Raw genomic sequence first — 13,776 nt, 5'->3', positions numbered from 1 at the left:
AAAGGGAAACTATGCTACTTACCTGAAGTGGGAATGTTGAGAAGAAGGTTACTTCTTTGGTTCCCACCCCAGGTGTGTTTATATACATGCGGCTTGGGTCACATGAGGTCCGCCACATCACCCTGCATACAGCTGCGGTCACCTGGGTGTCCCTGTGGGGGATCCCGAGGGTGTATGCTGCACGTGCGTGCACTAGGTTGCGCCTTAGAGCTGTCTGGGGCATCCGGGGCTAGGCATGTCATGTGCGCGTCACGGGCGGGTCACTAATACATAGATATAAGGGAAAGGTCGTCCATGTGAAATAGAAATAGAAGTGGGAGAGGGATAGAGGGGGAAGGGATATGAAGGAAGGGTGCAGGGTGAGAGAAGGGGTACCGGGTGAGGTGGGCCCGGGTGGAGGCAGGTCGGGCGGGTGTGCCCTGACACTTTCTGGAGTGGAGTTTACTGTTTTTCACTGCTGTGTGGACAGTTGTTGTTATGGTGTATGGTCCGTGACAGGCAACCAGACCTTGAGGCCCCTTGCTATGGAAATGGGCCTAGACTCCTATAGACCAGGCACACAAGTAAGATATTTCTTACTTCTTCTCACTTCATTCTCTGCCAAACCCCATGCCAAGCTTTCCCACTGGGTTTTGGTGCTGGCTGGGGGATTTGTTGATTTCCAAGGGACTTCCTTTGGCCATTATAACATTTGTATTAGATAGATACAAGTCATATGACATGTATGGTAATTGCCGAGATGTTTTCTCATTGTCAAATACATAACCTACAAACCTTGTACCGTGATTGTAACATCCTCACCATTGTGCCACCACTGTAAACTCAACCTGTAACCCTGGAACCATGTCCACCTCCCTATTCATCCTCTCCATGACAAAACCGCAGGAGGGCATTCCCATGCCCAACCTCCTGCTGCCCGCTCCCACCAGTCCACCAGGTGGTCAAGTGGTTACTCCCATCCAACCAGAAGTTCCCTATCAGGAACTGTAGCCTATCCCACCTCAGGAGAAGGATATGGCCCAGGCAGCTCCAGGATGCCTGGCCATGCACCCGCGGGTCCCACTTCCCATGGTCACCCACTACCGTGCACTGGTCCACCAGCCCACTTTCCCCAACAACTCCCGCTACCGGTACGCTCCCATGAGCGCCAAGTCACCGATAGCCATCAACTGTGTGACTCCCTTTGGGAGTCCCAGTATCCCTCACTACCAGTACGCTCCATTGAGCGCCAAGTCACCACTAGCCAAACACTCCCGGCACACCCGCTACCGGCACACTCCCAGGAGCGCCAAGTTACCGTTGGCCAACACACAGGTTGTACTTCCATACACTCATCCTATTCTGCTCTCCCTCCGATGGCTACGCAGCCACCTCCATTAGTGAGCCAAACGGCTCAGGTTGGGTTCCCCGGAACCCATTCCTGTAACAGTTGTGTTGCCTTTACTGGGGAATTCTCACTAATGGACAGCTGTCCTGTCTGCCAAAAACCGTGCCTGAATGAGTATGGACTCGCATGAAGTGTTAGACACTGGTCCGGGGTCGGCACCAAGGGTTGCCGTTGCGGGCCGCTATAGGCCGCGATGGCCATGCGACTCTAAAGGAGTGCTGTGCCCCCTAGCTGTCTCTTGGCCCTCATTTCAGACTTACTGGGGTTGCCTTGCTGGGGTCAGGACTTGGGAGTCGTGGTCAAATCGATATTAGAGCTAAGGTACAATAAAGTATCATACAGAATATATATAGGGAGAATGAATGAATGGAAGCGGACCTGGGCCGAAGGCCGAAGGGTCTGGAAGCAAAAGGGAACAAAGAGTGGGGTTGGCCGCACAGCAGCCAGCAATGACTGAGGGTCAAAACAAACAATAACAGATAAATAAAGGAAGGAGCATAGGGCCACGATAGCGGCAATGATATCGTAGTGGCGCTGGACTCGGAGTTGGGCCGGAGTCGGGTGCAGGAATGGTAGTGGCCCTGTAGGGGCCAAGTGGGTGGGGTAGAGGAGTCACGCTGGGCACAGTGCTGGAGGTGGACTCAGGGTGGGGAGGTTGGTGCGGCAGCGGGGGAGTCGGCCAAGTGTAGGGGAGCCTAGAGGCAAGCAGGGGAGGGAGGTCAGGGCTGAGGTCAGGGCTCACACTCACGCTTGCATAGTGGGAACGGGCTCGGGCAGCATCGGGACAGGCCGGAATGCACAGCTGTGACATGAAGCTTCAATTATATACCCCTGATCCCTCGATTGCTCCTTCTCTACTGAAACAAGCAAATGTGTGAACTCCTTTCATACTGCATACAGGGGTTTATGTAAGGAATGGATAGAGGATGGATGATGCACGCTTTGTGCACTTCCCTTTTATTCTTTATACTATAATAATCTTCAGACTAAACAATGTATAACAACTGTATATACATATATAGTGTCTGGGGTCGGGAAAGGGAGCTTAGCTCTTCTCCTCCCCCCCTGTCAAATACTAGCTCCATACAGTCTATGTTATTGTAAGGAGTGGTAACCCCACCCCTTAATTCCTATCTTCATTCTATATGTGTCTCATAATAAACATGTATAAACAATGTATATACAATAGCGTGGGAATTTGGGAAAAGGAAGAGAACTCCTTTTCCTCCCCATCATTGATAATTAAGGCTCCATACAGCTCAACTTTATTGACGACCTGAGGATTGAGGAGAACTGGGGTTGGAACCTACACCAACCCCTTACAGTTATCGACAGCCTGAGGATTGAGGAGTCACCGAGGCCAGCACCCCAACCAGCCTTACAGTTTAGCTTTCACGTTAATGAATACACCGATGTGTTCAGTGGCTCCTATTACCAGATGCTCTTACGCCAAAAAGCTGTCATCGATGGACTCGAGTGCAATCCCACCTACTTCTCTGACCCTCGAGACTTGGCACTGGCCCTTCAATCCGATGGGGCACAGCTATTCAAATGGGTACAAAGGGGGTCAGCCACTTGTTGGCCCATTATCACCATTAACCTTAACTTGCCACCTGTCATGGCTGTGCATTCTGGCCTGTTAGCCGCTCATCCCAATGCCACCCAAGCCCGTTCCCACTGCACGAGTGCAAGTGCAAGCCCCAACCCTCATCCCTATTCTCCTTGAGGACTCCCTGCTCACTCCCCACTTGCCCGTGGTTCCCCAATGCTAGGCCGACTCCCCTGCTGCCACACCAACCTTCCCGTCCTGAGTCCGCCTCCAGCACTGTGCCCAGCGCAACTCCTCTACCCCACCCACTTGGCCCCTACAGGGCTGCTACTATCCCTGCGCCCGACTCCGGCCCAACTCCAAGTCCAGCGCTGCTATGATACCACCACCACTATCGTGGCCCTACGCTCCTTCCTTTATTTATCTGTTATTGTTTGTTTTGACCCTCGGTCATTGCCAGCCGCTGTGTGGCCAACCCCACTCCTTGTTCCCTTTTGCTTCCGGACCCCTCGGCCTTCGGCCCGGGGACACTTCCATTCATTCTTTCTCCCTATATATATCCTGTATGATACTTTATTGTACCTTAGCTCTAATATCGATTTGACCATGACCCCTCAAGTCCTGACCCCAACAAGGCAACCCCAGTAAGTCTGAAATGAGGGCCAAGAGACAGCTAGGGGGCACAGCGCTCCTTTAGAGTCACTGAGGCCAAATGCCCTACCCTCAGGCCTTGTTCACAGCATCATGGCCATCGCGGCCTATAGCGGCCCACAACGGCGACCTTCGGTGCTGACCCTGGACCAGTGTCTAACACCACCAACAATTCATACCCACCTGAAAAATGTCATACCTCTTGGACTTGTTCCTGGGCCAAAGGCACCACAAGACTTTGGATCATTCCTTCAACCCCTCATCGATGAATTAAAACAGCTTTCTGTTGGCATCTGTGTCAGGGACCGACCCGGGGTTGAGAGCGCCTGGGTATATCGCCCAGGGCTGAGGGTCCGGTAGGTATGACGTGGGCACACATAACAACAGGCCCGAAGCAGACAAGGGTCCCTGGCCACTCAGGCTAAAGTGGGAAATGTGTTATTGTTATTAACAAGGGAAATGTAAGCTACTTGCCTAAAGTGGGAAATGTGAGAAGAAGGTTGCTTCTCAGTTCCCACTTAGGCTGTGTTTATATACATGTGGTTGGGGCCATGTGGGAAGCGCCATGTCATCTATGCACACAGCCACATCTGTCCGGGTACCTCCGTAAGAGGTCCTAGGAGCTTCCAGTATGTGGGAGGTCATCCGGTGTGTCCGGGTCCGGGTGCATTACACTGCAGCCAGGTCAATGGTACATTGATACAAAGGAAGTCATCCGTGTGATAAGAAAATAATAAAGAGGAAAGAGAAGAGAAAAGAGAGGAAAGAAGAAAGAGAAGAGTAAAAGGGGAAGAGGGGGGAGGTCGGGAGGAGCGGATGGTGGGGCACTGGGTGAGGTGGGGCTGGGTCAGGCGGGTGTGCCCTGACAATCTGCACTTATGACTCAAGTAAAAGGGAGGGTTTTCATTTGCAGGCCTATCCAATTTGTGTTAATGCCGATATGCCTGCTGTCAAGAAAGCAACAAATTTGAAGGGTCATAATGCCAAGGTTCCCTGTTGTAGCTGCGAAATTCAAGGAATCCTAAACACTCGTGGGTCCAGCTCAACCTACTACATCCCCCTTCTCCAACCTGGTTCATCCACAAGTGAAACTCAGTCTTGGGATCCTGCAGACCTCCCTTTGCAAACACAGTGGCGATATGACCACCAACTTCAAGCAATTGTATCATTTCCACCTGGAGAGCAACGCAAGGCTCTTTCCCAAGCATTCGGGATAAACGCTGCCAGCGAACTTTGCAAGATCCCATCTATTTGACTCTTCAAGTCATTTCCGCATGAATGGATGCACCTTGTGCTCAAAAATAACTTGAAAAACATGATCCATCTTTGGAAAGGGAAATTCAACAAGTTGGATGAGGGATGGGAACATTACACTCTAAACGATGCAATCTGGGCGCAAATAGGCACGGGGACAGAGCAAGCTGCAGCCATTATCCCTTCTGCATTTGGCCGTCCGATGCCAAATATTTGGACAGAACAGCATCTTTTCACTGCCAAAGACTATGGATGTTGGGCCTTGCATATCGGCCCATTTGTACTCAAAGATCGCTTTCCTGCACCAACAATTCTATGAACATTACATGCTCTTCCGCTTAATTCTCTCCCTTACATTGAAATATAACTTCCACCAATGTTGAACTCATTTGCGAGAGAACTATCAAGTACGTTGCAAGCGGGCTAGATATCTAACCCCCTAAATGCAAGCAAATTCGTGGAGAGGGAGTCTGGGATGTCCTAAGCTCGTCCTAGGTTCGGTCCGGGTGCTAACAAAACAAAAATAATCACAAAAACTCGTTAAGAATTACGTACCCCTGGTCCATCTTGGACAATTGTCAGGGATTCCTTATAATACTCAAGGAGTCAAGCTTAGAATTTCTCTCTTTTACTTGGATCTCTCAGCGCTACAGTCTCTTTGTAGTCAAAAGGGAGGTCACTTTTTCATTCCTACATGTACAGAGCTTTTAAACACATGGAACAGCAATAATGTGGAAAAACAAATGAAAGGAAAAATATAAAACAAAAGATTGTTGTTATGGACACCATGTGGACTGTTAAGTATGGCCAATAAGTCCAACAGCTGGAAGTTCAATAAAAAAAGACAGGAGTGATAAGTGGGCCATATCTGCTAATAATTGCCGTCCTCCACCAATTTCCACCATCACACTACACTCATCCCTCTCTTCCTACCCGTATCATCCTTTCCCGACCTCTCCATTCGATTCCCCGGGTTCATAGCTTTCTCCCGATACTAAATTTGTCCAAAATGGTTGAGATTTGACCGAGTGGCAGGCATGATAATTGTAAAATTGGCCCGTGTGCAGGGTTAGACGTCCTGGAAAGTGTTCACAAGAGTCCCCGTGTCAATTGGATCTTCATATGCATCCTTTGTGATTTTTCTGAATTCTCTGAGCACTCTGGAGTGCATTTTGGTTGTTTGTTTACTTCGGTATGGCTTGTGATTTCCATTTTGGGCTGAAAACCAGTTTCGTGATCTCCCGAAGTACAGGTCTCAGCTCTGCCGCACAGGACTTTCGACACCGCCACCCTCATGTGCCTTTCGACATTGTGCAGAACCTTGCAGTAAGATGAGAAATCGCCACCACCATTGTTCCACAACGGCTGGGTCGATCTGGATGAAATTCGGGGAATCCATAGTTATGATTTTTCTCTATTTTTTGAGCCCTTGATCGTCTTTTGGCAGCCAGTAGCGCCAAGCATAGTTTTTGGGCTGGATGTCATGGCCATGCATTCCAGCCTGTTAGCTGCCTGTCCCAATGCCACCCGAGCCCATTCCCGCTATGCGAGCGTGAGCACGAGCGCAAGCCCCAACCCTCATCCCTATCCTCTATGAGGACTCCCTGCTCACTCCCCTGCTTGCCCCTAGGCTCCCCTGCACCTGGCCGACTCCCCCACAGCCACACCAACCTTCCTGCCCTGAGTCCGCCTCTGGCACCGTGCCCAGCGTGACTCCTCTACCCCGCCCACTTGGCCGCTACCATTCCCGTGCCCGACTCTGGCCCAACTCCGAGTCCAGCGCCGCTACGATACCATTGCCACTATCGCAGCCCTACGCTCCTTCCTTTATTTACCTGTTATTGTTTGTTTTGACCCTCGGTCATTGCCGGCCGCTGTGCAGCCAACCCCACTCCTTGTTCCCTTTTGCTTCCGGACCCTTCGGCCTTCGGCCCGGGTCCGCTTCAATTCATTCTGCCTTCCTATATATATCCTGTATACTACATTATAGTACTTTAGCTCTAATATCAATTTGACCACGACCCCCAAGTCCTGACCCCAGCAAGGCAACCCCAGTAAGTCTGAAATGAGGGCCAAGAGACAGCTAGGGGGCACAGCGCTCCTTTAGAGTCGCTGAGGCCAAATGCCCTACCCTCTGTCAGGGCACACCCTGACTAGCCCGGACCCGGACCCGCGTCCGGACCCGCTTCCACCCGCTGCGCTTCCCACACGCATGCATGCTCCACACGCCGCATGCTCCGGACCCGGTTCCTACCCCTTCATGTGACTTCCGGGTATCCCCGGAAGTTTTGCTGATATTGTGGCCACTGTGGGAAGATGAGAAGTTAGCTTCCTTCTCATCTCCTTACCCACAGTAGTTGTTGCCCTGGATAGGGCTGTTCATAGGTCAGGCTGTGGACCACAGGGGAGGGTCATGGGGACCCGGGAGTCGTCCCCTGACACCCTCGGGCCTTGTCACGGCATCACGGCCCTTGCGGCCTATAGCAGCCCGCTAACAGCAACCTTCGGTGCCGACCCTGGACCAGTGTCTAACACTGGACCAATTCAGTACCAGCACATTATGCGCAATTGTACTCCATAATAAATGAAATAAAATGTTCTTATGCACCATTGGCATTGGTAGGTGATCATTGCATATGGGAAATCCTTAAGGAACGTAAAACCGCGAAAATACGGTAAGGTATAGTAGGTTATCCCACCTACAATGTTGAAGATTTTGAGAGGTAGGTCCACTGGTTGTGTTTGTTAGAACGTGGGGATTCGGACGACTCCGGAATGGAATCGGAGACTTAGCATGGAAGGACCTCGGCCTCAGCGACTCAGGTGGAGCGCTGTGCCATTGCTGGTTGTCCTAGGGGTCCCTAATTTCGGATCTAGCAGAGGGAAAGTCTCTTGGGGGGGAATTCCAGTCGATTTCGGACTGAGGTTACAAGTTACTAGGTACATTGTATATAAGGAGGGGTCCGGAATCAAAAGGGACAAGGGTAGGACAAAAGGAGACAAAGGGAGATGGAAAGAGGAGCAACACCGAGGGTCAAGTGTTTGACTCAATGGTGTTTCCCAAAGGAGGAATGAAGGGCCAAGGCCCAAGAAGGAAGGAAGGAGGATGGGAGTCGGGAATGGCTAGCTGACTGAATAGAAAGGAAGCAGCAGCCCAAATAGGAATGAGGGAGAATAGCGGAATTGAAATGGACAATGCAATAGTTGCAAGGTCCGGAGTAAGTCCGGAAAGTCCGAACTCGGAGGTTAAACTCCGGAATATTGGCAAAGGTAATTGAATGGAATGAGCTAACCAATACAATGGGTATAAGCGGAGGTGGGGTCAAAGTCCGAGGTCAGAGCTAAGACCGGAGGTTCCGGAGACAGAGATGCCAACAGGATTCCGGAGCGGAGGTCCGGAGTCGGGGACATAGGTGTTGTGTACTCGTCTGGAAGGTGTCGAGGTTGGGGTCGGACCCGGAATGTTCCGGAGTCGGACCGAAGGTGGTGTCCTAGCCGGAGGTGGGATAACCTCTTGGGAGTCGGCAAGGAGAAAGTGATGGGAGGGAAGTAGGGCTCCGGAAGTCGGAGTTCGGAGTTCCGGGAGCCCGGAGCGGAGGTCGGGATTGTATGGATATGACAGTGTTGTAATTTTATTAATACTGCACTAATTTGTCACTACCAAGATACTACTATCAATACAGAGAACAATGACTTTCAACATGCACACTTACCCTCCATGCACTTCTCCATATTGTGGATGACATTGAATAAAATGGGCCCCCTTGTTTCAATTGGTCATTCATTATGGAATGATGGTGTGGTGTCATGACCGACAAATCCTGGGGCTCCGTCAGCGGCGAACCAATGCCGATAGGCGAATCTGCCGACCCGAAACCCATCCTAACCAGCCCCCAACCCCATGTCTGGCCCCCCTGCCTTACTACATGAGACTTGGCCAATAATCAGAACCTAGGCCCTGCCGGTATTCCGACCTTACCTCCAGTTCCTGGCCCTTGGTGCTCCCGGCATTCAGTCATGCCTGCCTTGTCTCCATCTGAACCACACTCATCGCTTCCCGCTATGTGGTCACAGCCATGCCCCGCTTCCGTGCATTCCGCACCCTCTGCCCATCTCTGCACCCTCTGGCCACTTCTGGTTGCCCTTGACACCTCTGGTCAGGTCAACACTCCCACTCCCCTCTGTACCTCTGTTGGCCTTCATGCTGTCCTTGTGTGACAGTGCTGGCAGATCAACCTCTGTTCGCGGACTTGTGTCGGCACCGCACCGACCCCGCTTATTTGCGGACTTGTATCGGCGCCGCACGCTGACCTCCGCTTTTGTCCTCTGGCCATTTTTGTCACTTGGCAACATAACATTCATTCCTTGCCGAGTGCCTATTATGTTCACCCCAATATTGGCATTTGATCCGTGTGCTATTGCACTTTCCCATTCATTCATTTAATCTGTCAATATTGGTATTTGATCCGCTTTAACTTTATTCATTCCTTGCCTCCCATTTCCCAGGTTCTTGTCCTTGGTTTAGTTTGACAAGTCCCCGCTCATTTCTGCTTATTTCCGCACTGGACCAACCGGTCCCTCTCTTATCTACTTATACCTTGTAAATACTTTTGGGGACCTCAGTCTGAAATCAACTAGAGTACCCCCCTGTCTGGTCTGAGTCCCTCCTTCTGCAAAGGGGGCTTCCCCCCCTCTGAGTCCGTGCTCGCGGAGTCCGCGCTCCTCCTACAGGTCCGCTCTGCCCGCAAGTCTTGTTTGAAGTCCGCTGTAAGTGTCAGTTTGTAAATACGGGATCTCCCCCAAACGTCAAGCTCAGGGCACAGTGCTCCACCTGAGTCGCTGAGGCCGTGATCCCACTCTGCTAACCTTGAACAGCACTTCCGGATGCACCGCATATTTCCGCCTGCATATCCGCGCACGCGCTCCAACAGACCTCTGCATCGCCTCCGACCTCAACTCAGACAGAACCCAATCCGTCTTCTATCCATCTCTGACAATACTTCCGACTCTGACAATAATCTCCAGATTCTGACATGTGGTCAGCTTGTGCCTGTGCTCAAGTCAAGGGTTCGTCCATATGAGAATCTTGCACTGCGTCAACTCTCGCTGGCTCAAGAGAATGCCATTATCAACTGCTATGACCTTTCTGATTTAATCGATGGCCCTGAAATCGATCCAGATGACCCCCATGAACATGAGCATGTGTATGATGAGTGTACTTATATGCTTCATCTTTCTCTTAGTGATCTGAACTGATTGTTGTGTGGGTTTTCAGATCCGGCATCCATACTGCGAAGCCCGTATTTAGCAACATACAAACCCGACGATAGTCTCAAAGGGAAAGTTGCCAGATACCTTGGTTGTGTCATATCCATACAATCCCGACCTCCGCTCCGGGCTCCTGGAACTCCGAACTCCGACTTCCAGAGCCCTACTTCCCTTCCGTCACCTTCTCCTTGCCAACTCCCAAGAGGTTATCCCACCTCCGGCTCGGACACCACCTTCGGTCCGACTCCGGAACATTCCGGGTCCGACCCCAACCTCGACACCTTCCAGACGAGTATGCAAAACCTATGCTCCCGACTCCGGACCTCCACTCCGGTATCCCATTCACGTCTCGTCTCCAGAACCTCCGGTCTTAGCTCCGACCTCGGACTTTTGACCCCACCTCCGCTTATACCCATTGTATTGGTTAGCCCATTCCATTTAATTACCTTTGCCAATATTCCGGAGTTTAACCTCCGAGTTCGGACTTTCCGGACTTACTCCGGACCTTGCAATTATTGCATTGTCCATTTCAATTCCGCTATTCTCCCTCATTCCTATTTGGGCTGCTGCTTCCTTCTATTCAGTCAGCTAGCCATTCCCAACTCCCATCCTCCTTCCTTCCTTCTTGGGCCTTGGCCCTTCATTCCTCCTTTGGGAAACACCATTGAGTCAAACACTTGACCCTCAGTGTTGTTCCTCTTTCCATCTCCCTTTGTCTCCTTTTGTCCTACCCTTGTTCCTTTTGATTCCGGACCCCTCCTTATATACAATGTACCTAGTAACTTGTAACCTCAGTCCGAAATCGACATGAATTCCCCCAAGAGACTTTCCCTCTGCTAGATCCGAAATTAGGGACCCCCAGGACAACCAGCAATGGCACAGCGCTCCACCTGAGTCGCTGAGGCCGAGGTCCTTCCATGCTAAGTCTCCGATTCCACTCCGGAGTCGTCCGAATCCGCACGTTCTAACAGGTTGTATGTACAGGGTTTCATGGACACACATCCTACCACTTTTGCTGCTCAGCATGCCTCAATGGGGGAAGTCCTGCATAAAAGGAGGTGGGGATGAAATTTGCTCTGCTTTTGCCTTGCAAAAACATGGCAGTGTACAAGATAATTCCTATGTTCAGGTAAGTTCATTCCATCTGGGCCCATCTCACTGCTAATTTCCCCATGATAGTACAAGCTACTTTCGCTAAACAAGTCACAATCACATCATGCCAATGAAGAATGGGTCCACACCGTCCACTATGGACAACTTCAGCTCATCCTTGAATGTGTAATCATACCCAATAACCTCCTTCCTGCTTGTCAACACCTCCTTGCAGTTGTGACATGTGTGCTTGAAGGAATTGATGGTGCAATATCCTCCGCATCCTATCTGGTTACGTTGTCTATTCAAGTGCCAAGCATCAAAATTGCTGACCTCAACGCTGAAGGAGAGAATGAAGGAAGGTCAGTTGGGAGGTTCAAACAAGACCACCACCAAGCTGTTCCCTGGTTCTTTAGTTAGGATGGGGAAGTGTACTACTTAAATTCGTTGTAATTATAGTACCAATCCGAGTGTTTTGGCTAATTCTATTTTATGGGTTAGTCTAAAAGTTTCTGAGAATTGACTTACAGATATACAAAGCCCTGCAGAGCTGTTCCTCTATTGTAATTTCTCAATTTGTCTGGGTGTAATTCTGTGTAGGATTGTTTAATTTGGATTTTAACTTGAATTAAATCTTCTACTTGGTGAATTTTCAAAGATTCTACTCAGTTAATGGGTTTAGATCGTGTCTGAAGTTGTAAGCATTGTTAAGGTTGAGTTCGCGAGCGATCTCGTGATAGTCAGGTTGCCTCACACTCCCAGTCCATCAGATATACGCTGTATGTAGCTATATTATCAATGGGGGAGTAAAGGCTGGGGAAGCCTTCATCCCCTCTCATGTAGGTTATATATACATAATGTAATTACATGTGATTAGTGCGGCTTGGGACCGCATGGTACAATGAGAAAATGAATTAGGGAGGGCCATGAGTATGCAGCCTATCTCCCTTACAGAAGTGTCCCTTGACCTTGTCTTATTTTTGTCTTATTTTTATTGCTTGTTTTGACAGTAGCAAAATAACTGTTTTGTGTTTACACTTTGAAATCTGGAGTGTTAACCAGCTCTCCTGTTGAAATATTTACTTAATATTCCTCTCCCTAATTGCTGCCTTTTACTACAGGGGCAATCTTAACTGTATATCACTTTTTCGCACTGGAGTGACAACCAGAAATGCTTGAGAAAAATAATACTCTATTTTCTTACTTCTCTGAGGGGGGGGGTGAAAAGTCGCAGAAAGGGTCTCCCTTTTATACTCCTTGGGTTGCCTTCCTTTTTCACACTCTACCTCATATTTACAGGATTTATTTACAGTGTATTTTCCTCAAACTGAATAAAAATGAAATTTTCACGCTATAGTTCTATTGTGCTGAACTGCGGCTCTACTGCAGTCAGACTGCACCTAGAATCCTTATTGTCCTTCCTCACCTAAGCTATTTTAATGGTTCAATTAGAACTTGACTGCATGTCATGACCATGCATTCTGACCCAGATGCCGGCCCTTGTTCTGTGTTCTTTTGTTAATTCATCACCTGACCCATTCAGTTCCTCTGACTATATATACAATGTATAATACATTAGTATAGCTTTAGTCTGAATATCGACTAGGTTTGTCCCCCCTAAGGCAGCCTCAAGTCACCTTGAAATGTGGGCACTGAGACAGTAGGTGGGCACAGTGCTCCTTCAGAGTCGCTGAGGCCGAAGCCCAACCCCGGAGCCTTGTCCCTGCCAGTCGTCCCTATTCGCCAGTCCCATACCTAACACTGCACTGCATTTGTTGCAGTTCTCTATTTCAAATTCCTCTTATTTACCATTAAGTTTGCTATGACTTGGTCATTCTGAATTCAAACTTCACATTACTGCGCATACAGCTGTGCTGAGACCTTCAGCTGATTTATTCTATTTTTATCTGGTGACATTTAGTTGAAATGAGACTTGAAATGATAAATGAGTGAATTATTCAGGTTTAGAACCAAAAGAAAAAGTTGCTAGTAGTCAAGAATTGATCAAACAAATGTGTTATAGCTCTCTGCTTCATTAGTATATCGTTCCCTAAAATTCCTGCCATGGTCCATCATAGTTTAGTGGATTTCGTGGATTTCATCCATCTCCCCTGATTCTCGTTTGTATTATTGCATCCTAGTCCTTCGTATGTATTGTTCATTGTTATAATAGGTCGTCCTCAAGATATCATATTTTTATGTATTTTATTTGGGGCTCAGGACCTCTAGAAGCTGTCTTCCTGTGCATATTCAGGTTACTAGCTTCATGTCCTTGTATCTCATTCATTTCTGAATGGTTTTTCACGTTCTTGGCATCATAAATTTTTATTTATTCTCACCTTTCCAATGGTACTAGAATTGTACTCTATTTCTCGGTATTCATCGAGTTAGCAAAAGTTCACATGCACATTTGGTAATCATGTGTGTTGTTCCCATACTCATTCGTATGTGGGCGCCGTTTCTGTTTAATTGTTCAGAATTTATTGTATGTGCAGGTGTTTGTATCCTCAATACAGGCTTCCATGGTTTATTTCAGATTTTTCCCTCATGTTCTAAGGTGTTTTTGTACTTTCCA

At 49.0% G+C, this 13,776-nt stretch overlaps 2 protein-coding genes across 2 annotated transcripts; both read left to right on the top strand.

Annotated features, from left to right (window-relative positions):
- Positions 1–9,725: 9,725 nt before the first annotated feature.
- Positions 9,726–10,503, top strand: EI90DRAFT_3129481 (uncharacterized protein; the record flags this gene model as incomplete). Its single annotated transcript, XM_039064203.1, has 3 exons — positions 9,726–10,056; positions 10,117–10,401; positions 10,469–10,503. The coding sequence occupies 3 exons, from the start codon at positions 9,726–9,728 to the stop codon at positions 10,501–10,503; spliced, it is 651 nt and encodes a 216-aa protein (XP_038911785.1).
- A 630-nt stretch (positions 10,504–11,133) lies between these two features.
- On the top strand, positions 11,134–11,621 carry EI90DRAFT_3129480 (uncharacterized protein; the record flags this gene model as incomplete). The annotated part of the gene is made up of 2 exons (XM_039064202.1): positions 11,134–11,238; positions 11,289–11,621. 2 exons carry the CDS (start codon positions 11,134–11,136, stop codon positions 11,619–11,621), a joined length of 438 nt encoding a protein of 145 aa, XP_038911784.1.
- Between the last annotated feature and the right edge of the window lie 2,155 nt (positions 11,622–13,776).

Source organism: Cantharellus anzutake (genome assembly GCF_015039405.1).
Source record: "Cantharellus anzutake strain C23 chromosome Unknown EI90scaffold_58, whole genome shotgun sequence".
NCBI classification, from domain to species: domain Eukaryota; kingdom Fungi; phylum Basidiomycota; class Agaricomycetes; order Cantharellales; family Hydnaceae; genus Cantharellus; species Cantharellus anzutake.
This window is presented reverse-complemented; position numbering and strand designations above follow the sequence as displayed.